The sequence below is a fragment of the Opisthocomus hoazin genome, chromosome 3 (genome assembly GCF_030867145.1).
Source record: "Opisthocomus hoazin isolate bOpiHoa1 chromosome 3, bOpiHoa1.hap1, whole genome shotgun sequence".
NCBI lineage: Eukaryota > Metazoa > Chordata > Aves > Opisthocomiformes > Opisthocomidae > Opisthocomus > Opisthocomus hoazin.
In genome coordinates, this window is record NC_134416.1 from 60,337,068 (window position 1) to 60,359,961 (window position 22,894).

At 40.9% G+C, this 22,894-nt stretch overlaps 1 protein-coding gene across 1 annotated transcript; it reads left to right on the forward strand.

Annotated features, from left to right (window-relative positions):
- The first annotated feature begins 8,124 nt into the window (after window positions 1-8,124).
- NAPG (NSF attachment protein gamma) lies at window positions 8,125-21,872 on the forward strand. The gene is made up of 12 exons (XM_075416481.1): window positions 8,125-8,264; window positions 10,316-10,383; window positions 11,535-11,619; window positions 12,228-12,245; window positions 12,815-12,845; window positions 13,314-13,423; window positions 13,561-13,627; window positions 14,349-14,419; window positions 15,534-15,612; window positions 16,128-16,207; window positions 17,701-17,830; window positions 18,853-21,872. The coding sequence occupies exons 1-12, from the start codon at window positions 8,209-8,211 to the stop codon at window positions 19,000-19,002; spliced, it is 945 nt and encodes a 314-aa protein (XP_075272596.1). The 5' UTR covers window positions 8,125-8,208; the 3' UTR covers window positions 19,003-21,872.
- Window positions 21,873-22,894: the final 1,022 nt, after the last annotated feature.

Sequence of the window (22,894 nt, forward strand, 5' to 3'; positions counted from 1 at the left end):
GTAGAGGCTACACCTCCTCATGGTCCTGTTAGATGTCCTTCAGGGTAACCCAAGACAGCCTCTGACCAAGTGCGTTTGGAGTTATAGCTGCTTCCTCCCTGTTGACTGGCTTTACTGACCACTTGATAGCTTTTCTTTAGGTGAAACCAAATTCTGGCAACAGATCCTACAGATGATTGTCCAGAGCCTGTGCCCAGGGGTGTAACTGGGCAAAGTCAGGCAGCTATTTGAGGGTGGGCTACATATGGCTTGCACTTGCCCTCGTATTGTGTATGATGTTATGGTCTGGCCAATACACATTGCTTAGTAGCCACACAAACAAGTCCACTGGACTTGTGGGATTATGTGGTCCTTAAGGACATCAGGGCCCACAAAAGACTGGTAGAAGAGGAAATGGATCTTTTTGGGCTGGAGTTTATAAACTTGGACTTTTGTGGTTTGGAACAGTGTCATCCTTCCACCAGAAGTGACTATCTGGTCAGGTTACCAGAGATGCATGAGGCGACCACTTCTCTGATTCTTTGGGGCACTAACATCAGCACACATGCAATTGACATGGAAAGTGAGGAGGGTGAGGAACCCGTGCCCTCCATGACTGTGGCCCAACTTCCACCAATGTCATCAATGCCTATCCTGGCTACCAGAGGAGATCTTCTAACCAACAGCACTCTGGTTGTGAGGGTTCCACATAAAAGTCCATCATGTCCTTGTTGCACGAACCAGTTAGGAAAAATGTTGGGACTAATTGATAATCTAAAGAGAGCTCATGGAAGGTGAAAGATCCTGTTTCGGTGAACAAATGTGAAACATCATAGTACCGCCTGCAACTTCCCAAAGTGCAGGGGGGCTGTGGAATCCGCCCTGATGGAGGGCTGGAGCTGCAGAGAACGCAATCTTGTGTTTGAAACTAAAACTGGCCTGAATTAACATAAGCACGTGGTCCACCCAGTTACTAGGAACGTGGAACAGATCTTAGTCTCCCAAAAAAGGTATGGCAAGGAGGCTGCCATGCTGGACACAGGAGAAGGTTAACTTACTCTGAAAGCTTGAAAAGCAGTAAGAGGGTCATAAAAATACTAAGCTGATAGCAGAACATGTGCTGTCAAAAATGGCCAAACAGATAAGCGACAAGAAGAGAGAACTTCTGAAGTGTCCAGTGAAAAAAAGGTGAAAGATCTGGATTGGAAGAAACATCTATGTGAAGAAGGGGAACATCAAGATGATGTTGGGTTGCATGGAGAAGGTGGGTTGAAATCCCATTACAGAAAGGTTATCGTGGAATGGCTGACATCTGATAAAATTCCTGTTCTTCCAAGGGGCTTATAGGAAGGTGATCAAGGGGGAGAAAGATCCAGAATTACCGATTGCTAATACCTCTAAAAACTGCTACTCATGCCTGTTTGCTAAATCTACTATGGCAAAAGCCAGCCTAATGTGAAAGCACCAGAAAGCATGTCCTTTGGATCCACAGAAAGGGTGGATAAAGAAGACAGCAGTGTGATGGGGCCCAATACCTCAAGGCGGGCAGCAGAGGGGGAGGTGCTGATCTCCCCTCTCTAGTGACCAGTGACAGGACATGAGGAAATGATAGGAAGCTGAGTCAGGGGAAGTTCAGATTGGACATTAGGAAAAGGTTCTTCACTGAGAAGGTGGTCGGTCACTGGAACAGGCTCCCCAGGAAAGTTGTCATGGCACCAAGCCATGTCAGAGTTCAAGGAGCATCTGGACGATGCTCTTGGTCATATGGTTTAGTTTTAGGTAGTCCTGAAAGGAGCAGCGAGCTAGACTCAATGATCCTTACAGGTCCCTTCCAACTTAAGATATTCTATGATTCCATGATTCTGTGAATTCTTATGCTTCCAATGGCTGTTCCAACTGGGTAGGGAGAAACTAGTCAGTATTATTCTAGATGACATGGAATCCCTGAGGTACAGTCTCCCCATGCACGTGGTACACACTGTGTTCAAGTAGAGATGGGAGTCGCCAGTAACATTCAAAGGCCTGGGAGCTTTCAAAAGTGTTGGCTCCACAGATAATTTGGCATTCCAAGACATGATTACAGCAAGAGATCTCTAAAAACATCAGAGAAATCAGTAAAAACTCAGTACTGGCCGCAGACCATTTGAGTCTGAGGGACCTAATTAAACTAGGTCCCCAGCATGACCAACTAATGGAACTTTTTAGTCTATGGCTGGTGTCCACTGTCATACCGGACATGGTAAAAGAATGCCTGACAGTGTAAATATCAAAGTCTGTGTTGCCTGAACGACAGAGAAACATCAGTAATTAGCAAACTATTGTGACTGGGTCAAAAATTTTGAGGCTGTTTTCAAGGATCTAAACACCCTGGCTGACCAAGGCATGTCCCATTAATTTTCAGCAGAGGGGCTTTATAAGATGACCTAGCTGTTCCAAAAATTGAAAACTACTACAGCTACTTATTCAATATGCTATGAGGGAACACCAGCGTGTCAGAGTAGTCTTCACTGATTTGGCTGAAGCCTTTGACAGCATAAGCCACTCTCATATTATTAAGGCTCTGTCGTCCCAAAAGTGGGATCTTTTACCCGGTGTGCAGTACGCCAATATACACACAGAGCAGAGGTATTGTCCATATTACATATTTGTGCAGATATGGGTGCTAGGTGATAATTCCACAAAGCTAGCCCACCCCTTAGCAGAGTCACAAGGACTATATACTCTTACAAAAACGAAGAAATTAGTCATTACATTCTGGTTGCTTCACCATGTTAGATGCTTATCTTAATGGTATACTCCTTCCTTACTTTACGCATGCTCGCACGCTGTGGGGGTGCAGTGTTTATGGTTCTGAATTGAGTCAGTGGTTGCAATCTCCCCTTGCCGCCTTTGCCTTTTTCCTAGTTACTCTAGATCCTTGTTAACTTCATGCTTCTTCGGCAGTCATCCAGCTTTTGGCACCTTCTGGGCTGGATGTTCGCCTTTTATCAGTCTGTTAGCTCCTCTTCAAGGGCATGATTGTTAGTAAGGCCTCCATTGTTTATACAGAGTAGTCAGGCCTAAATTAAACAATGTCACTATGACCTAAGCATTACTACACCCTAAATATTTCTGCCTGATATCAGCTCTAAAATAGAGGAGTGTTGATGATCATATTACTGCCCTAATTAAAATTGTTTTTCATACTACTAACATCCAGATAGATCTGAAGAATGAACACCTGGACCCCATCGGGATACGGATTGGGGTGAAGAAAGGCAAAGCAATGCCTCCAATTTTATTCAATCTATCAGCTGCCCTCTACTGTGCAAGCTGGAGGAGGAAGGCAATGGGTTACACTGCGTGAAAAAGATAACAACATTAGCCTTTGCCCACGACTTGGTACTACTGAGTGATTCTTGGGATGGAATGCAGAAAAACATCAACATTTTTTTAAGGATTCTGTGAATTGACTGGCCTCAGGGGCTGAAGTGCCATGGCTTCTACATGACAGCAATGAAAGATTCTTATACAATCAGTGACTGTCCTGCCTGGACAATCAATGGCATACTGTTCAATATGATTGACCCAAGCACCTCTGAAAAATATCTGGGCCTATATATGCAGACCCATGGGTTGGGTTATCAAAACCTGAACCGTCAGAAAAGCTGAGTGGCTGAGGCTGACTGGGCAGGCTTCACTGAAGTCTTTTCAGCAGGAAGACATCTTGAAATGATTTACTACCCCTCGATTGCTTTATCTAGCTGACCACACTGATGTGAAGGCTACATACCTCCAAGCCCTTGACTTGGCCATTCAATCTGCTGTCAAGGAATGGTTACATCTACTTGCCTGTGCTTGTGGCATTATTCTTTATTCCAGCACATGCAATGGAGGCCTAGGTATTGTCAGACTCGCAGGATTAATCCCGAGCATGCAGACCTGTCAGCTGTACCGAACTGTCGACCCTTCTGATGACACTAAAAAATCAGTAGTTCATCAAGAAAAGTATTGAGAATGAACTTAGAAAGTTGTGGATTGCTGTGGGAGGAAGGGAAGAGAAAACTCCATCAATTTGGGACCCAGAAGCAGTCATGGTGATTCCTGAAGTGGTTTGCGGTGAGGCCTCAGTCTCAGAAAATTTCTCCTCCAAAGATGATCTTTCCAAGACCTAGTAAATGGCGGAAGGAAGAATTTTTGAAGTGGACCAGCTTGCCATGTCAGGGCTGTGGAATTGTCAACTTTGGAAAAGATAAAATTAGTAACAACTGGATTCAGTGTTACAGGGGTATTCCCCACAGGAAGCTCATTACCACCTTACAACTAAGAGCTAATGTCTACCTCATGAGGGAATTGGGGTAGACAGGAAATTCAAGATCTGCCAGCACTGTCAAGCTGAGAGTGAGACTTGCACATGTATTATTGGGTATTGCCCACCAATTCAGGAAGCTAGGATCAAAAGACATAACCAACTGTGTGATCTACTGGCTGAAGAAGCTCAAAAGAAGGGTTGGCTGGTGTTTCATGAGTCACTCCTATGAGACCACCAAAACAAGCTCTACAAGCCTGACCTAATATTTGTTAAGGGTGATCAGGTACTGGTGGCGGATATAAGCATCAGATACGACAGCAAATTATTATCACTTGCTGATGCAGCAGCTGAGAAGGTGAGGAAATATCAAGGAGCAAGTCCAGGAGCTGACAAACACCAAAAATATTGAGTTCATCAGATTCGCCACTGGACCATATGTGAAGCAGTATGGTAGCAATTACAGGCTTTTATCCAGCCCTGGGCTCTCAAAAACCAACACGAGAAGGTGGCTCAAATCTTCTACGGAACAGCTTTAATCACATCAGTATATATTGTACATATCTTTGTGAGTCATACAAGAACTATTGTATAAAATTAATTTGACTGCAAATAAATTACATTTGAGGGAAATGGATTCTTGTTGGAAGCAAGGGAGCAGGAGGGATAGTAGGCAGGGACTAAAATGGACTTCGTAATAATGATGTGTTATTTTACCCACTGACAAAATCAACCGGCCTTACCTAGGTGGACAGGCCACCTTACTTAACCTGGAAAAGGAGTATGTAAATTAGACATGTTCATTAAATAGTGGGGAAGGTATTATGAATGTTTCACATTGGAACACCTTACTAGGCACCAGAATACCCTCCTCCTCTCTCATGTCCAATGAATCTGGAAAACCAATTAGACATTACCTCCTTCCCCCAGCTGAGACATTTACAATGTCTCTCTCTTTATTCTCTGACATCTAATTAAAGACATGCTTACACTGTAGTCTTCTGCTATTTAATTAAAGACAATCAGCAGGGAGACACAAATCTATAGAAAACCAGTCTTTATTAATTTTGCTGCCCTCAGATTTATTTGTTTGCTTTCTGCCATATGCATTAAGACAGGAACAAGTAATGTCTCACAGGCAAATGAATTATATGGATTTAATGCTCAAGACAGGAAAAGGTACTGGAGCACTGAGGCACTGATACTGGGATGGAGTGACTGCAGAACACATTTTTGTGTCTATAACAGGCCCAAAATGTGTCTGAGCCAATTGTTCATTAGACAATTAGTGTTAGCAGCAGTCTGCCCAGGAGGAGGAATATGCAGATCCCTCTCCTTTCCTCACAGGTAATTTCCTCAGCATGGCAGTGTAGCTGTTGTTATTGTAGTTATGACTCCAGCTCAGACACTAATAAATTACAAGGTAGAACTTTCCACGTCCTGCTGCCAAAGAAGGGTATCAGACAGAGCTGGGAAATCCAGATCTAGGAAAACTTAAATTCACCTTCCAGATCCAGTGGAGTAGCAGACAGGATTCAGCAGCTGACTGAAAATACAACTCACTGCAGTCAGTCCTGATTTTCTGAACAAGAACATGATGTATTCACAGCAAAGAAAAGTTAAGAGTTAATTGGGAAACAAAATTTAGCTATGATCATACTGACAGACTCCTACGACTACCAACAGCTCCCTGAAGGAAGCCCAGGCTGTCCTCACACCAGGGCTGTGGGTGGACCCAGCCATAATGGCGGAAGGTGCTGTCCCCAGCTGCCTGCTTCCAGCCTCTTGCCAGAGGTTAGCCCCATGAAGAGTCACACAGGTGCTTTTCAACACAGTTCAGACAAAATGAGCTGTATCAGCTTATGCAGCTCATTTTTGATAATGTGATGCCTTTGGTTGCATCCATGGTACCATTCCTATTGGTACATGAAAAAATGATTAGATAGGAGAAAGAAGCAAGGTGTAGTGATGGGCAGCTGAGGACTGGCTAATGATCAATGGCTTCTACTGGTACAGCTATTCGCAGAGTTCACTTCTGCCTAGTAAACAAAACTTGTAAGATTATACTTTAAAAAAATTGTCACTCCAACTGCTACCACTGTAAAATTTTTTCACATTGTACCTAGTCATTTTTCAACACCAAATTCTAATTCACAGCCAACTACCAGATGCTGTGATACGATCCTTCCCAGATGTAAAGTCTCCGGAGGTTCCACGTCTACAAAATAAAAGCTACCCAGGAATATCCTATTTCATTTAATACTAGTTTTGGAAATCTTATGTCTCGTCATTCCAGTATGAAGTGTAACCAGACAGTGCACATGTGTAGTTTCACTAGAAAGTGAACAGCTATTTATAACACACGGAACACAGCAGGCCAGAAACACTAGCACAAACACACAAGCAATAAGTCACTGACTGGGTGCTTCAGAAGAACACCCTGAGATTATTCTGTCCTTTAACGCCACAGTTCCATGCTTTCATTTTGCCAGCTAACACAAGTTTATTTGAAAGGCACTGCAGCAAGCTCACAGCTATATGGCCAGATCTATCCTGGCTGCCATAGCAAGGGAAAGAAAAGACAGACACGATGACACAGGAATCTCTCTGATCATAGCTTCCTCTGCTTTTTACCTGCTACCAGTGAGCGCTCGCCAGAAAACTTTTTGCACATGTATTATGCAAGATTAGCTATTTTCTCCCGGTACTCCCGTGTCCACTCATCTGCTTTTGAAGGCAGAAAAAGAAAACCTCTCTACAACTTTTTTCCCTACTTTGTTCTAGGACACATAATAATAGTATGTAAGATTTAGGGGGGATTTTCCACCGTCTGCAATAGATGATAGCCTCTGAAGTGCAGTGCCAAGAATCGAAGTTAGAAAATTAAGTTTCCATGTCATCAAGGGAATGTGGGAAAAGGAAAAGGAAGGGAGAGCAATTCAGACCTGCGGGTTTGATGCCTATCTAGAGTAAACCAAATCATTTAAATATTGCTTCTTTTCACCGTTTATGGTAGAAACAATTGCAAAGCTCTGATTCCTGTAAACAGTATGGACTTCCAATGACTCCTCTGCTCTGGTAAGAATTTAGCAAGTTTAACCAGCTTCTCACTTTGCTTTCTCTCTCCTGTGTTGATAAATACTTCTCTTATTCAGATTACTTGAAGACAATAATGATGTTGAAGCTTGGAGAATAAACACCTTCCTGGGTTCAATCACTGATCTTCTGTTACTCAAGGATGTTTAACAACAATGAGGAGTCCAGGAAACCGGACATATGGGCAGTAACAGAGACTTTAGCACTTCCAGTTCAGCTACCTTGCGTGTAATTTCGGTATCTTGCATGACTGCACAGCCTGCGTTAGCAGCTCTGGTGTGCTCCACCAACCGCTCACACCTCCTGCTTTAGACTTCCGTGCCCGCCTGACTGGAGGACAGCCTCTTGACTTTACGAACACCGAGCCAGTCAGAGCAGGACGCCTCAGAAAAAGGCCTCCAGAGGCTTCTTCCAGAGCAGGGCCAGCAGTGCTTTTCAGCCTTCGGCCCATGACTTGAGCATTTCCACCAAAAACCGGCCTCCATTTGAAAACCCTGGGGAACGCACGCCTGCGCTCATCCCCACTGCCTACGGAACTCCTGTCGACCTTGGACAGGACGGGGCTGGGAGCTCCTGCAAGGGAGCCAGGCACAGCGCAGCACTGTGGGCAGCCACCCGCCTGCGCAGCCCCCGCCAAGTGACACGGGGCTGCGGGGGAAGAACCGAGACAGCGTCTCCCACCACGCTCGCGAAGCCCCGCCCGCCTCAGCCCCACCGTCCCCCGTCGCCGCGCAGGCGCAGGGCCGAGCCCCTCCCCTCGAGGCCCCGTGAGCCCCGCGGCGCTCCGTAGCGCAGGCGCAGGAGCGGCGGCGAGCGCCCCCGGGCAGGCCCGCCGCGCTGGCGAGATGGCGGCGCAGAAGATTAACGAGGCGCTCGAGCACATCGCTAAAGCGGAGAAATAGTGAGTGGAGGCGGGGGGGCGGGCGGGCGGACGGACGCTGGCGAGCGGGTGCCGCGGCTGCCAGCTCAGCGCCCGGGCCGTCAGGCCCGCCCGGCTCTCCGGCCCCGCGGAGGCGTCGTTGCGCCCCCTGGTCGAGCGGGGCCCTGTCCCGCGGCCTCCGAGCCCTGGGGCTGCTGCGCGTCGGGGTATCGCGGCGGCTTGGTGCCCCTTCCGAGCCCTGGGCCGCGGCTGTGGGGTGCTCTCTTGGGAGTTGTAGTTCTCGCCGGCGCCTGTGCTGGGGGGGAGGACTCGGGGGAACTACAGCTCCCGTGATGCCCTGCGCGGAGCCATGGGTAGGGGGCGGCCTGGAGGGCTGAGGGGGGACTGTGTGTGCCGGGCGGCGTGGCCTCGGGGGAAGGGGAGGGAGCTGGGGGGCCGGCGCGGAGGGAGTGGGAGGGCACGGGCGCCTGACCCCTCTTGTGCCTCGGGTGCCTTCCTGCAGGGCCTGGGTGCCAAAGGGCGCCGTTCTTCCCCGAACTGGGAGACTAAAGCGTCACTGAAACTAAAGATTTACTGACCGCGTGCCGGTGAGGCTGTGGGGCTCGGAGGCCTGGGGCCCGAGCGGTTGGTTCCCTCGGGGCCACGTAGCATTTGTTGCCCTGACCCTAGCTGGAAGGTGAGGGGAGTCACTTCTGCTGAAGTTAGTGGGAGAAGAGAGTTACGGGGATTGCAGTGAATAGAAGAGCTTCACCTCGCTGAGATGGTGTGTGTGTTTGTTTCCTGCCTCTGAGAAATGTGTAGTTGTTTCTTTTTAGATGGCCTCAAAGACCTGTGCTGACATTTAGCTTAGAGGGCTTAACGTCTATGTGTGATAGTCTTTTAACGTCTATTTCAACACTGAATATAGCCATTTTGCCTATAAGTCTCATTTTCACAGACTACAGTATGGATACAACAGATCTGACTAATCCAAAGATGCTATGATTTTACTAAGAATACTGCTGGGCCATCTGGAAATCATGGATCAAAAGTGTAAACTGTGATAGAGGAGGGACCTCTCAGAATAAAAAAAATATCTGTACCAGAGTATTTTATTCAATTTACTTGACCAGAAGTGCCTTTCAGTGGAATTCATGTTAAGCTGATCCTGGAAAGCACCTGAAATAAAAGGCGCCTAAATCTTGAATTGTGTGCAGATGAAAGCATTGCATATTTCAGCTTGATGCATTTGAGACTTTGCCTGTGATAAAAATAACACCACATAAAGGCTTGCTTTAGAGTTACATACTGTGGCTTTCATCCACGTAAGACAATAAAAGCAATATGCAACTGTTTTTCCAAATGAAGCGTGTGTTGTATCTGAAGGGTCTGCCTGTAATTATGGAAGTGGACTTATGGTAATTTTTATGTTTGTTTTAGAAGTGAGGAAGTCATAATGTTGAAATCAACATTGCCTGATGACTTGCCTCATTTTGCAGTGTGTGTTTTTCCCTATATTGATGTCTGTGTGTGGCACCATTTAGTGTCATGATCTATTATAGCTGTATAAGTGACATATGAGGCTTTGTCTTTCTGTTGGTAAGTAAATTATTTCATTTGTGCATGCAGTGGAGAATCTTGGATAATTCTCAGCAGCAAAAAATTACTGTAGAGGAACACTGGAAACTTTGTGATGTGTAACCAAAAGTACTGCCAGGTGTTGTGGCATTCGAAATCTTGAGATATCGTGTTGGTGTAGGGAGAAGTAGTTTTCTTCTGTTGGCATCTTACTGCTGAGGAGCTGGACTCGCAAAGACTCTCTGGGGACATTAGAAGCATGTTAGAGCGAGGCAGGGACATTAGAAGCATGTTAGAGTGAGGCAGGTAACTATGGGACATCATTGCAGTGCTTTATGCAATTCCTGACAATACCAACATTTATTTTTACAGTAGTGATGTCACCGTAATATTGGCATATAGGTAATTACTCCTTTTCAGAGGACATCTAAAGTTTTAAGTATATCTAAAGTGCTTTGAAGGTGAAACATAAAATCTTTATTAATTGTTAATAGGCCTTTCTTCTTGCATTTTAGTCTGAAAACTGGATTCTTAAAGTGGAAACCAGATTATGACAGTGCAGCTACCGAATATGGGAAGGCAGGTATGTATGGCTGTAAATATGGCCGTATACTTGATGGTTTCAAAGTATTCTTTAAGCTTAATCCCTGGTAAATTTTACGTATTTTTATTACATTGCTGTGTAAGTAAAACTGTTTGGAAGATGAAGTAAGATGAAACAACAACAAAAAAAGTAGTCTTAGCAGCACTGTAAAATAAATTTCAGATTGTACTTGGAGATCTAGAGCAATTGTCAAAACATTTTTGTTTGCTTTTCAAGGTTACAACTTCTACTTTGTGTATTACTGCGTGTGATAGAAATAATGCTTTCCTTCTTTCACTTGTCCACCCCCAAATCCTATGACTTTACTTACAAAACAACAAATATTCAAGCTGGTTTTAAAACTTTGCTTTTTCATCATCTTGTGAAGTGTGTCCTGACAAAGACTGCCTCAGTAAGATAGAGAGATGCTGCCAGGTTTTTTTTAGGCGTAGTAAGATCTCTTTCCTCCTTTTTTTCCACTGCAAGTGTCACACCGAATATAAAGTTCTTACTAGTCGATTCCTTTTTGCTCTTAAAAAATTTTCTTCTTTTTGGTAATAGTAATTTGTTGTGGTTTTTGGCTTCTTACTCTAGGCATTTCTACTTATTCATTTAAGCCTGAATAAAAAAATAAAAACTTGGAAGAGCAACTGAAGCATTTATAAATTGAAATTTATTTTAAATCCTACTTTAATATCCTGTCAGTCTAATGGAGATAGAAATACATATTTGTGCCCTGAATTGGTTGTGTTGAGAAAGTTGTTGTAGTCATGCTTTGTTGATGGTACACTTACGTTCCTGTCATACTGATTTTGTAAAACCTATGATGATTAAAACTATATGCGTGTGCATTCCTGCAGTTCTGTAATTAAAATACAGAATGAGTGAATTCCAAAATCTAGCTAAACACATTATGCACACTGTGTGGGACAGCAATGGTATGGAAGTGCTGTTGCAAATAAATGTTTTTAATGGTAACTAAGTGACTAATGAAGCAAGGAGAACTGTCATGGGATTTATTTGAAGAGCTTGGTAAACTGTAACGATGCATTTGAAGAGTCTGTTTGCATCTTTAGGTGGCTCTTGAGCAGAAGTGGTGGGAAAAGGAAAATGCCAAGCTGTAAATAAGAACTTTATTTTATTTCTTGCAGCTGTTGCCTTTAAAAATGCCAAGCAGTTTGACCAGGCAAGGGAAGCCTGTTTACGGGAAGCTGAGGCACATGAAAACAATAAAGCGTATCTTTTAAAGAATTGTTCCTATTTTTTTCCAAGAAGCTGACTAGTTGCTACTTCGAATGAGGTAATGCGGGTTGGTAGAAGATGTAGTTAATACATTTGTACATTTTGTCACTCTAACAAAATTGTCTCTTAAAAGGCTATTCCTGTGTGCTCATAAGTGGGAAAACTAAAGAGTTCTTTTGGTTAGAAAATCTGTGTTGTTTCCAGTAACATCTGGGGTGATAAGACGCTGACCAGTGTCTGAGATGTCTAGGTACTGCTTCAGAAATTATTATGTTTTTTGAAATACCTACAAATGGATAGTATAAATGAAATGCAACTCTGACGTTATTACAGTACTTGTAGTAGTATTTAGTAACCAGGAACATATTTTAAATAGAAGTGCTTTTTACAGCTTTACATACAGTTATATGCTTTGGTACATTACATTTATTCTGTCCTTAAAAGCATTTATTTTTGACACCTTGCCTACAAATGTAGTAGATTCGATTTGCATTTATGGGATTCCTTGCTTTGCAACTAGTATTTTTATAAGATTTTGTGCACTAATAATTTTTCTGCGTTATATTTTTTCTGGTTTTTGTCCTTGACAATATTACTTCCAGTCTCTTCCATGCTGCCAAGTAAGTACAGAAGCAATGAGTAACCTGAAACAAATTTTCTAATGTATGGTACAAGCATGAGCTATCATTTTGATCTCGCTGTAGTAAATGGTGTGGCTCCAGTGATTTCACTGTTTCAAAATCAGCTGAATGGAAGTGTGGGCTAGGAAAGTCTGAAAACCTGCAATGGCCATCTGAAGAAATTATGATTTTGACATTCTTCAGCACCTTTTGATATCAAGTATTTTTTCTTAGATGAATTTGTTGTAATTTGGGAATTTATAACTGTTGAGCTTATAAAGAAATTTTTAATTAAAGAGTACTTCAAAGAGAGCAGATAATGACAAATAATCCAAATATTGCCTGTGGGTCACATCATGGGAACAGATTTTAGTGGGGAGTGTAGCTGAAGTACTTAATTTGTGGAAGATAATATTACACATGCACTGCCTCATTAAATAAGACACTTGAAACATCTTCAAAGCATTAAATATTGACAGTGAAGTGATAGCTGATGCATGTTAACTTTTGCTGTGTACCTACAACTTGCTGAAATACACCGTATCTAACTAAATTTTTTTTCTCTGCAGAGCTTATGAACAAGCTGGCATGATGCTGAAGGTATTTTCATTTACTAGTTTTTAATAAAAAGTTCTGTTTTATGGTGAAGAACGTTGTGCACTGGACCATTTTACAAATATGTGTAAGCAAATTGCATATTAAAGTGGTATTTTCTGTTGACTCATAGCCCCCACCAATACCCTCAGTAGGTAAGGGAAGCGACTTTTGTAATTGAGGAAAAAAAATGCTTTTCCTTTTGTAGAAGGAAAGATGAGGGCCTCATGTCAGAGGATAATGGAAGAATGGTGCTGCTTTTAGTCTAAACTACCGCAAATTCACAACTTTAGTGAAAGTTTGGTACTTACAAGTGAGTTGTATGGAGTTAGTGGTCAACTTTCACTAGCTCTTCAAGTTTGTGAATAAAAATTAGAATCTTAATAAATAAGGTATTACAGTTTGCTTTGATTTGTTTCATTGTACATGAGCACAATTCCTGACAGCAATGTCCCTCTGGCTGTTGCTTTGCAGGAGATGCAGAGACTCCCTGAAGCAGTTCAGCTGATCGAGAAAGCCAGCATGATGTACCTGGAGAATGGGACACCAGATACAGCAGCTATTGCACTGGAACGGGCTGGCAAGTAAGTCTGTGGCATTCTGTGGCTAGAATGCTTGCAGGGCATGGGTATATCTTTGCTTTTTTAATTGTGTCTTTGATACTTTTAGATAAAAGATATTTTCATGTCATCTGAAGAGAAATTATTTATGTTTATTACAGGTTAATAGAAAATGTGAGCCCAGAGAAGGCTGTGCAGCTCTATCAGCAAGCAGCGTCAGTGTTTGAAGTAAGTGGGAGTTTTCTGGGTTGCTTTGTTTTTTTGTGTGTGTTTTTTTTTTTTTTTTTTCCTCACCAACAAAGAACTTACCAGTCCCAGCAAGTACACAGAGATGAATGAATTGCTGTTTAGGGTCAGCTATGAAGTTAAGAAGAAGCTTAAGATTAGGTACTAAATTATTTTTCCTTCCTTTCACTTCAGTGGCTGAGTAATGAAGCTCAAGGCTTCTTATACTGTAGAGAAGGAGATTATAAAATTTAGGAGTCGGTTTGCTTTGCCTTTTTCTCAGTTTGGGACTCGACTGAATCTGGGTTTTCTATTCTTGTTGGGCAGCCCAGAGGATAGGGAACATGGCTGTCGTGAAGTTCTGGAGCCTAACATAGGTTGAAATCCTTGAAAGCACAGAAGAGATGAGCTTGCTTGATGCTCTGCCTGTCCCATGAGCAGATGTTTTGCCTGTTTGCTGCTACCTTTGATGTACTTCTCTATCGTCAGTTGTCACGTGTTTCCAGATTAGCAAGTTTGCGTTGATGTTACTTCGCTCTGTAGATCCATATGGGAGCTGGCTGGGGGACTGGAGTGCACCTGTACTCCCTTGAGTGTGTGAAACGCTGATACAGTACTTAACAACTGTTCTAAGCTACGAATTACATCCTTAGATTAAGATCTAGTGGCCTTAATTCTATGCAAATGAAATGCTAATGCATTAATTCTTTTTGTTCTTCTCTAGAATGAAGAACGTTTACGGCAGGCATTGGAAATGCTAGGGAAGGCGTCAAGACTTCTAGTCAGAGGACGCAGGTATAGGTTTATGCTACCTTTTTTTTAAAATGTAATTGAATCTTTAAGGCTGGATTTCTTTGGGGTTTTTTCTTGCTGTTGTTGGGTTTATATACTGTTACTTAATTCTTCTTTGAGATGCGCTTCAAATGAAAATTCAGTTTCTGTGGGATATGCCATGTTCATCCAGGAACCACCTGTTTTTGTGTTCTAGGATGCGAGAATGTGGGCTGTAAGGTTGTTTGCTTTGTGTTTGTTGAATAGCTAGAAAGCACATGCACCAGTTTTCATTAACTCCTAAAATAATTCAGGATTTTTGCTTTTTTCCCCAGCACTAATATGTAGAAGGTACTTAAGAGTCTTTTATAGCTGTGGAATATAAACCAGGGGAATTAGGTGACTAACCTGAGGAAAGAAATCTGTTTGCAGCAGTCTGAATCTGGACTTCTCAAAGAAGAGTGTATCTTGGAGTCTCAGTGGGAATTTTAATTGTTAATTGCTAGCACCAAACTCGACCTGCAGTTCAGCTTGGACTTGCTTCACCGAGACATGTAATTTCTTTAAGAAGTTGTCTGGGTTTCTAACTCTGCTTCTGAGACACTTTATTTCTCTGTGGAACTGTAGCCAGAAAAGGAAATTTATGAAGTAACTTGACAGTCTTTCTGTGAAAGCAAGTCAACATAGCTTCAGAATGTGTTAAAGACTGTGTTGCTTGGCTGCTTTATAGCTCGCTGTTGCTAATTTCTACAAGTTTAATATGATGATTAAAAGAGTATTCAAACTCAAAAGCAGTTACTATGACTTGATAGTTCATGAATATCAGACTTACTGGTAGGTTACAGTAACCTCATGATGTGCAGAAATCTGTTAGGGTACGTAACAAGGCATTCATCTTGTATGACGTTATGAAAAATGAGGTTTCTCTGAATGAGTACCAGAGGTGATGTTAGCGTGCATGTGTACAAAGTGAATTGCTGACTATATTTTATCTACTTTGTTGCTGATTTTTAGTTGTGTTGCTTTTCATTCCAGTAGGCTTGCTGGTGTGTTAGTTAAACACTTTGTAATTAGTCTCAGATTCATTATGCTGTATTCCTGGCACTGATACTCCTCTAACTGTTTTTTGATTTTTTAGATTAGATGAGGCTGCATTGTCTCTTCAAAAGGAAAAAAGTATTTATAAGGAAATTGAAAATTACCCAACGTGCTATAAGGTAAATTCTAAGAGACGATTTCTGACAATGCATTTCAGGTTTTTCTGGGTAACTGGTGACAGCTGCCATTTGACTGACAATAGGTACCTCTTGATTCAGGAATACATTTCTTGCTAAATGATGAGAATTTGTGGTAGCGCATGTTTTGCCAACCTCTGACTGTACTTTTTTCACTGCTATAATACTGAAGATGCTGCTATCTACAGGAGGTGTCAAAACCAACAAACACATAAAAAAATAAAGATGTTATCAAAAAAAACAAACCACAAAAACCGTTACTTGCTGCAGCAGTTCATTACAATATTATAGGAGATAACCTATTTCGTACCAGTTGACAATATGGCTTACTGTTTTTTCACTATGTTGTTCTGACTCTCTTGTGTCAGTATCTTAGAATCGTTGCAGATCATAATGACCTTTTTCATGTTAAATATTAGCAGCCCAGTATTTTTCTTGTATTTTACTGTTAATTTTCAAAGAATCATCAGGCTGTTTTTTCTTTCTTATTTGTTTAGAAAACTATTGCACAAGTCTTAGTTCATCTTCACAGAAATGATTATGTTGCTGCAGAAAGATGTGTGAGGGAAAGCTATAGGTAAGTCTAATTCATGTCCTATAATTTTAAACTGAACGTTTCGTTAATGTAGATCTATTCTTATGAAAGAGCAATGTCAAGAAATGTTAAGCCTGTACTTCTGTTGACTTACCATATGATAATAGCATTCCCTGGTATATGACTATCAGGAATTTTTTTCAGTCTTAACAGATTTAGCTGTAATTACCATGGTGGTGGTTCTTAATGACCCTAAAATAAAAAGTTAGTCATAAAGAGGTAGTTATGTGCAACAGGTTAAATGAGATGGAAATTAGAAGTTCTTCCCATTTGTTTTCCTTCTTAAGAGCAGAGAAGAATACTGTTACGGCTGGGATTCTTGCCTTACTGATATCCTTTGGGCTGTGTCTTTTTTTTCAAATGGAACAGAGGGAGATTAGCTATTGTCAACAAATGTTTAGGATTAAAAGTGGGTATTTCTGGATGTTGCTAACGGAATTTCATTTTTTTCAGGGTCTTTTTACAATGTCATGCGGAGGCCCTTAAAAAGTTGAAATTCTAACTTGTCATTACAATATTTTATTACAGTTTGGGGATGGGAATATGGAATGCCATCTCAAAATGCGCAATGGCAGCATCCCAGTATAATCAATTAAACTATCTAGTATGGTGATTAGATTAAGGGAAAGATTAATATAATATTTTCGTTAAAGAAGAGTTTGCAGCATGTGAATTACTGCATTTCTGGTTATATTGGTCTAGAAGATCTTGCCCTCGTCACACACTGGAAGAAGAAAAGCAAGTTTGGTGTGTTTTGGTTTTTTGTGTTTTTTTTCCCCGAGTCGTTGATTGAACTGAAAGATAACTTAGGAAGCAGAAGGTAGTCCTGTTTAGTACATTGAAATGAAGAAGGCATTCTTTACACATCCAGGACAAAATTCTGGTGTCAAAATCTGGTTTAGTGTTTAACCCTGGTTCCAGAGGCTTTCCCAGCAACTCTGCATTTCAGCTTTCGTTAGGAGTTCAGTAACAAAATACTGAAACAACATATTTTTACTTAAGCTGTGTTTTTAGTAAAATGACTTGACCATATGTATATGTTAAATTGTACTTTGTTTTTAGAAATAATTTTTCAAGATCAGTCTTTAGACATCTTGCTCATATTTTCAAAGTCTTCAGTTTGTATTTTATATAAAGAAACTCATTACAGATTTTTTCTGTATGTAAAGTGGAGGAAGAGTTTATTGACTAGTCAGGAAAAATTGAAAAATTCTAATATCTTTTTGTCTTGGCAGTGATTGTGGTCTTATTCTCAGCATACAAACTAATATTGCTGAAAGTTTAGTTTTTATGGATATGATCCGTGTATCTGGAGAAATCAAAGTGGATATAAGCAGTGTTGTTGAATAAGCAGTCCATCAGATTCTTAAAAGCTGCTTGCTTTTCTGCTATTAATCAGCAGCGTTTAAAGGTAGAATAGCTGAGCATCAAGTAGGTTGCTGAAATGCCCTAAACGAACTCTTGATTTCTTTTAGTATACCAGGATTTAATGGCAGTGAAGACTGTGCAGCACTAGAGCAACTTTTAGAAGGGTATGACCAGCAAGATCAGGATCAAGTGTCTGAAGTCTGCAATTTGCCACTCTTCAAATACATGGACAATGATGTAAGTAGGCAGTTCCTATGGTGCTTTTTTTTTTTTTTATGGTCCTTTCGCTTGTTCAGCTTGAGAGAGGGGTTTTTTTGTTCTGGTAGAGGAAAATAAGAAGAGCAGGGTCCATGTGTGTGTTGTGACTTGCTCTGTCTTCCTACCCTGTGCCTGTGAACTTTGTATTCTTTTACTTTGCTGCACGCCAATGTAAATTGCCACATTGTTGTTTCTTTTAGATGTTGGGAAGGCTTAGGTGAAAGAGCAGTTTGTTACGGATTTACTGAGTGAGTTTGAGTTGGCCAAAATTCAATTCCCTTCTGCTTGGTTCGGTAGGGGCCCCAACAGTTTGCTGCTCATGCTCTACCTCAGAAATACCATACAGCTGATACGCATGCATAAATGTTACAGAATGGCATTGAGGAATGTTTTTTTTCAACGCTTATTCCTTAGCAAAGTACTAATTAATGAAAGATTTTTTTCTTTTTAATTTTAAGAAAGCAGTTGTCTCACCTGCCTTTTTTTTAATTGTCCTTGTAAATTGTAGGAAGTGTAAGGACAGCAAAGGTGTGAAGTAAAGGGGACATCCATCCATGCCAAAGTTTGTAACAGTATTGCTCAATTTTACGTTGTTACTATGTTGAATAGTAAAATAGGGTCGTAGTCTTACTGAGAAACACTTGTAGGACTTTTTACATGAACTGGTACTAGATAATACATGCAGAGCTGTGTACTGAAAAATTATATGTTTTATGTAAAGCTTGAACCACAGAAGCTGTAGGACATGGCCAAATTATAATAAGCACTATCAATACAGATCTCACATCCCATTCTCAGAGAGTTTAAAAGAGAAGAAATGAACGAATGTTAGGCTTGTTCTAAGCTCTAAAAACATACTCTGAAAGCAGCATCAATCTGTTTTCTGTATTGAATGTTACTTGCTTGTTTATTGTGGGCATCAGTCAATTCTGTGCAGTGTAGGTCGACAAGATTTTACTTCCGTGATAGTACAGAAATTAAACTTGCCTTGTTATTGTCAGTATGCCAAGCTTGGCCTTACCTTGGTGGTCCCAGGAGGTGGAATCAAGAAGAAATCACCAAATGCTGCACAAGACAAAGCAAGAGGACCAGCTACAGTGGGCTCTCATGCCGATGAAGAGGAGGATGAATATTCTGGTGGACTATGCTAGCTACAGACATAGGTTGTCTTAAATATTTGACTTATTTGTGATGTTAAGCGTATCCAAAGGTACCAGATTTACCAGAGCTTCATTGCAATTGTGGTATGGGAATGCTAATATTAACTTGGCAGCTTCTGGGTACAATACAGGAGAAAAAGCATGATTGTACCTATCATCTTGAAACACCTTTGGACTTCATTTTTTACCTGGTAGGAGCTTTCTCAGGGCCCTGCCTTCAGTTGTCGGGGAAAGATTTGAGAGAAATTTTTATTAAAAGCACAGTTTAAAAGAAACCAAAACCCCAGAAGCACTGGAGTAGGGAGAGCGGTACGAAATTTTAAATGCTGGATTTCAACAGCTGGCACTTTTTGGTCCTAGTAATATGTTTGTGATTGTTTTCTGACTTACGTGTATGATTATTCATCTGGCTATTTATCTCCTGTTTAACACCGCTTAAGGCAGACTGTGCCAGGCAGGATTTTTCACTAGTAGAAGCACTGGGGGAAGCATTCAGTTTATTGTCAACATGATTTTACTCCACTGCAGAATATTATTTTAATACCTTATTCTTTGCAAGCAGTATCCATGTGGGTGTGGAAAATACTAAGTCAACTAGTTTGAGGCTATCTTACAAGCTTAAAAGCACACACACGTTTCATCTTAAGAACTTCTCTGACCTGAAGTCTTTGGAAATAAATGTGTGCGTAGTGTTTGTAATGTAAACCTTGGGAGTGGAAAAGTGGACAGCCTTTCTTAGCGGTGTTTCTGAAGCATGCCATAACTAACAAAGTAACTGAAGGTAGCAGATAATGTTCATTGAATATAAAGCCCTGAAGACTGTGTTTAACAAAAACTTAGGTGGAATGTTTCAAGGATATGTTTGAGTGTTCTAGGTGTTTATTTACTAATCGATGCACTAGTCTGTGGAGACATCATTTCGTTCTTTCATATTTTCAAAGCGTAGAGCAGCTATCTCTTACAAACAGCATTTTTCAAACTAGCTCAGAATCCAAAGTAACCAAATTTTAATGCATCTTCTCTATTTTTATTTGGTTTTGAGTCATCATGCTTTTTTCAAGCTTCTGTAGTGTCTTAACTTTGTCTGACCCTTCTATGCTTAAAAGTTGACAACACTGGAAGTTATACCTGAGGTCTGTTTCTTCAGAAGAACCTAATCAAGATCTGCACTAGGGTGAGGTCACTTGGAATCCAGCAGGAATTTGTGTGGTAATGTGATGCCCAAAGTTCAGTAAACAATAGACCAAAAGCACAGTTGTGAAGTGTTGGTACAGTTTCTGCCACATGAAGGAACTGGATGTCTTCAAAAATATCAAGCATATGGCTGACATGTCTGTGATGTCTGACATCAGTGTATCAGACAGTTGTGATGAAGGTAAACTTTTAGAGGGTCAATATTCACTTTCCTGGGGTGGTTAGTAGTAGCATTGTGATGGGTGCACAAGCTACAGCATGATTTCCAGGCAGGGCTGCTGTAAAAGTCACATTATTCAATTTAATGGGTGTTAAAAAAGCATTTTGTCTCTTTGTATTATTAATAATCAGCTTGGATTTTAAAGCTATTTGAAACTACACCTGTAGTTCTTTACTGTCTGACAGATAGTTTCCATTTGTTATTGATGATGTATATGGAAGTTTTTGCTCTTCTTTAAAACAGTCTAAATGAAACTTTGGGAATTGAGTTGCTTTTCCCTGGTTACAAGTATACATGAAAGATGGTTTTGAAAACTTGGCTGTAACTTTTTGACCATTGGAGCAACTCACTCCGGTTTACTCAACTTCTGCCTTCTGGATTTGTTCATGAAGGTGACAGCGCACTTTTTATGTGGAGTCTTTATCACAAGTAGAAAAAAAAAACACACACGTAGCAGCAGTGGGAACACTAAGTAACTATCTTCAAGCTTTTCCTGCTGCTTCCAAGTCTGGAATCAGTTTCGTTGAATGATCCCAAGGAGTCTGCTTTTTTTGTGTGTGAACAATTATATGTATCTGAGAAGACACGCATAAGAAGAAAAACTGGGAGCCTTGTGTGCTTCTGTGAAAAGAACTTGCAGACTTTATTTAAACTGTGCTTGTAACACTAATAGGCCCTTAAAAAAATTACTCATTAGATTCTTAAAGCATACATTTAATATTGCCAAAAAAATAAAATAGATGTGCAAGACTGTCTTCCCACTCCCCCAGCTTTTTTCTCTTTTCCCTGTGCCAAGTGTGGGAAATGTGGGACAAAAGTATCTTGTTCTAAACATGCTAAGCTGCCATTGAATTTAAAGGGGCTTCTCTGAATCTTAGGAGTCGAATCTTAATCTTTGATTGCAATGTGGCTGCAAAGACCAAATCTGCAGAAATGGAAGCATCTGAAAATAAGATGGTCTATTTTATATAACTTATTCTTCTATTTTAGGCAATGAAGTGTGATAGGAAAGTTAACTGCTTTTTAGTAAATGTTTAACTATAGAAGAAGCTGTCTGTATATTATGTGTTAGTGTTTATTTCTATCTTTCAAAGCAATTTGCACACTTATGTAAATATCATTGAAGTGATTTAAAGTGGAAAAGATATCATTTACAGTAAGAAAGTTTCCAAAACAAGTGTTGACTGTAAGAAAAATTAAATTAAATTGTGCATGAACGCTGAGTGATGGCCAATGCAATGTATATGTGAAATCAGAAGATTTCTAGATTATCTGTAACTTAAGACTCAGTATGCCCAAGTGCAGTGTGAAACCTGTACTTTATTTGTTCTTTTTCCAAATCTGTGGTGTATTAAGTACAAAATGTGTTTGTAACAACTCTATAGATGCTGCTTCGTGAGAAGAGGCTATGTGTTTCACCAACATGAAAAATAAAACTTGAAACTAATGCATTTGTGCTAGCTTTCCCTGTTGTAGAATCATAGAATGGTTTGGATTGGAAGGGACCTTTAGAGGTCAGCTAGCCCAACCCTCTTACAGTGAGCAGGGACATTTCCAACCAGACCAAGTTGCTCAGAGCTGCATCCAGCCTGGCGTTGAATGTTTCCAGGGAGGGGGCCTCCACTACCTCTCTGGGCGACCTGTTCCAGTGCTTCACCACCCTAGTTATAAAAATTTCTTCCTTATATCTAGTCTAAATCTGCCCTCCCTTAGTTAAAAACCATTACTCTTCTGCTGCCACAACAGGCCTTGCTGAAAAGAGTATCCCGATGTTGATCAGGTCCTGCTGAGAACCACCATTTGAAAATTAGTATTTTTTAATCTCAAGCAGATTTTGTATGTGACCGTTTGTCTGCAGATCTTGTCAACAAGTGTTGCAGGTATATTATGTGATCAAAGACCAAGTCTTGGGAACCGACTGGCTCAGGTTTGAGTGTTGAAAGTCAGTGGTGTCCAACCTCTGTTACTTACTTACCTTTCTGCTGGCTTTCGTTATTTGAGGTGGTGACACATCTTAGGCAATTCTGTCCACTCAGAATAAAGAGTATGTATGTGTTTTGCCTCTCTGCTGATTGTAACATCTTGGTGGTTCACTGTTGCCACTTCAACTCCCAAAGGCTTGCATTCAGAAAACTAAATTGTTACATTGGCTGATTGTCAGACCCGAATTTGTTGTCTTTTAACAACACAAGAGAGGAAAAAGTTAATTCTCTAGTCCTCAATCTTCCTTAATCTTGACTAATTATGCAAGGCATAGTTATGGTTTAAAAAAAAAACTCTGTTTCTCATTATGAGGGGGGGCATACAGATTCTTAGATATGCCATAGAGAGAAAGCACTTGTTTCCACAGTTGGGCTGGTTAAATGTGTAGCAGAGTCTTTAAGTCTTCTGGAAGAATACACAAATATGCTCCAAGATTTACCTGAAGGTGCTGAAATCCAGAAAGGACTGAGAACATTAATGGGAGCA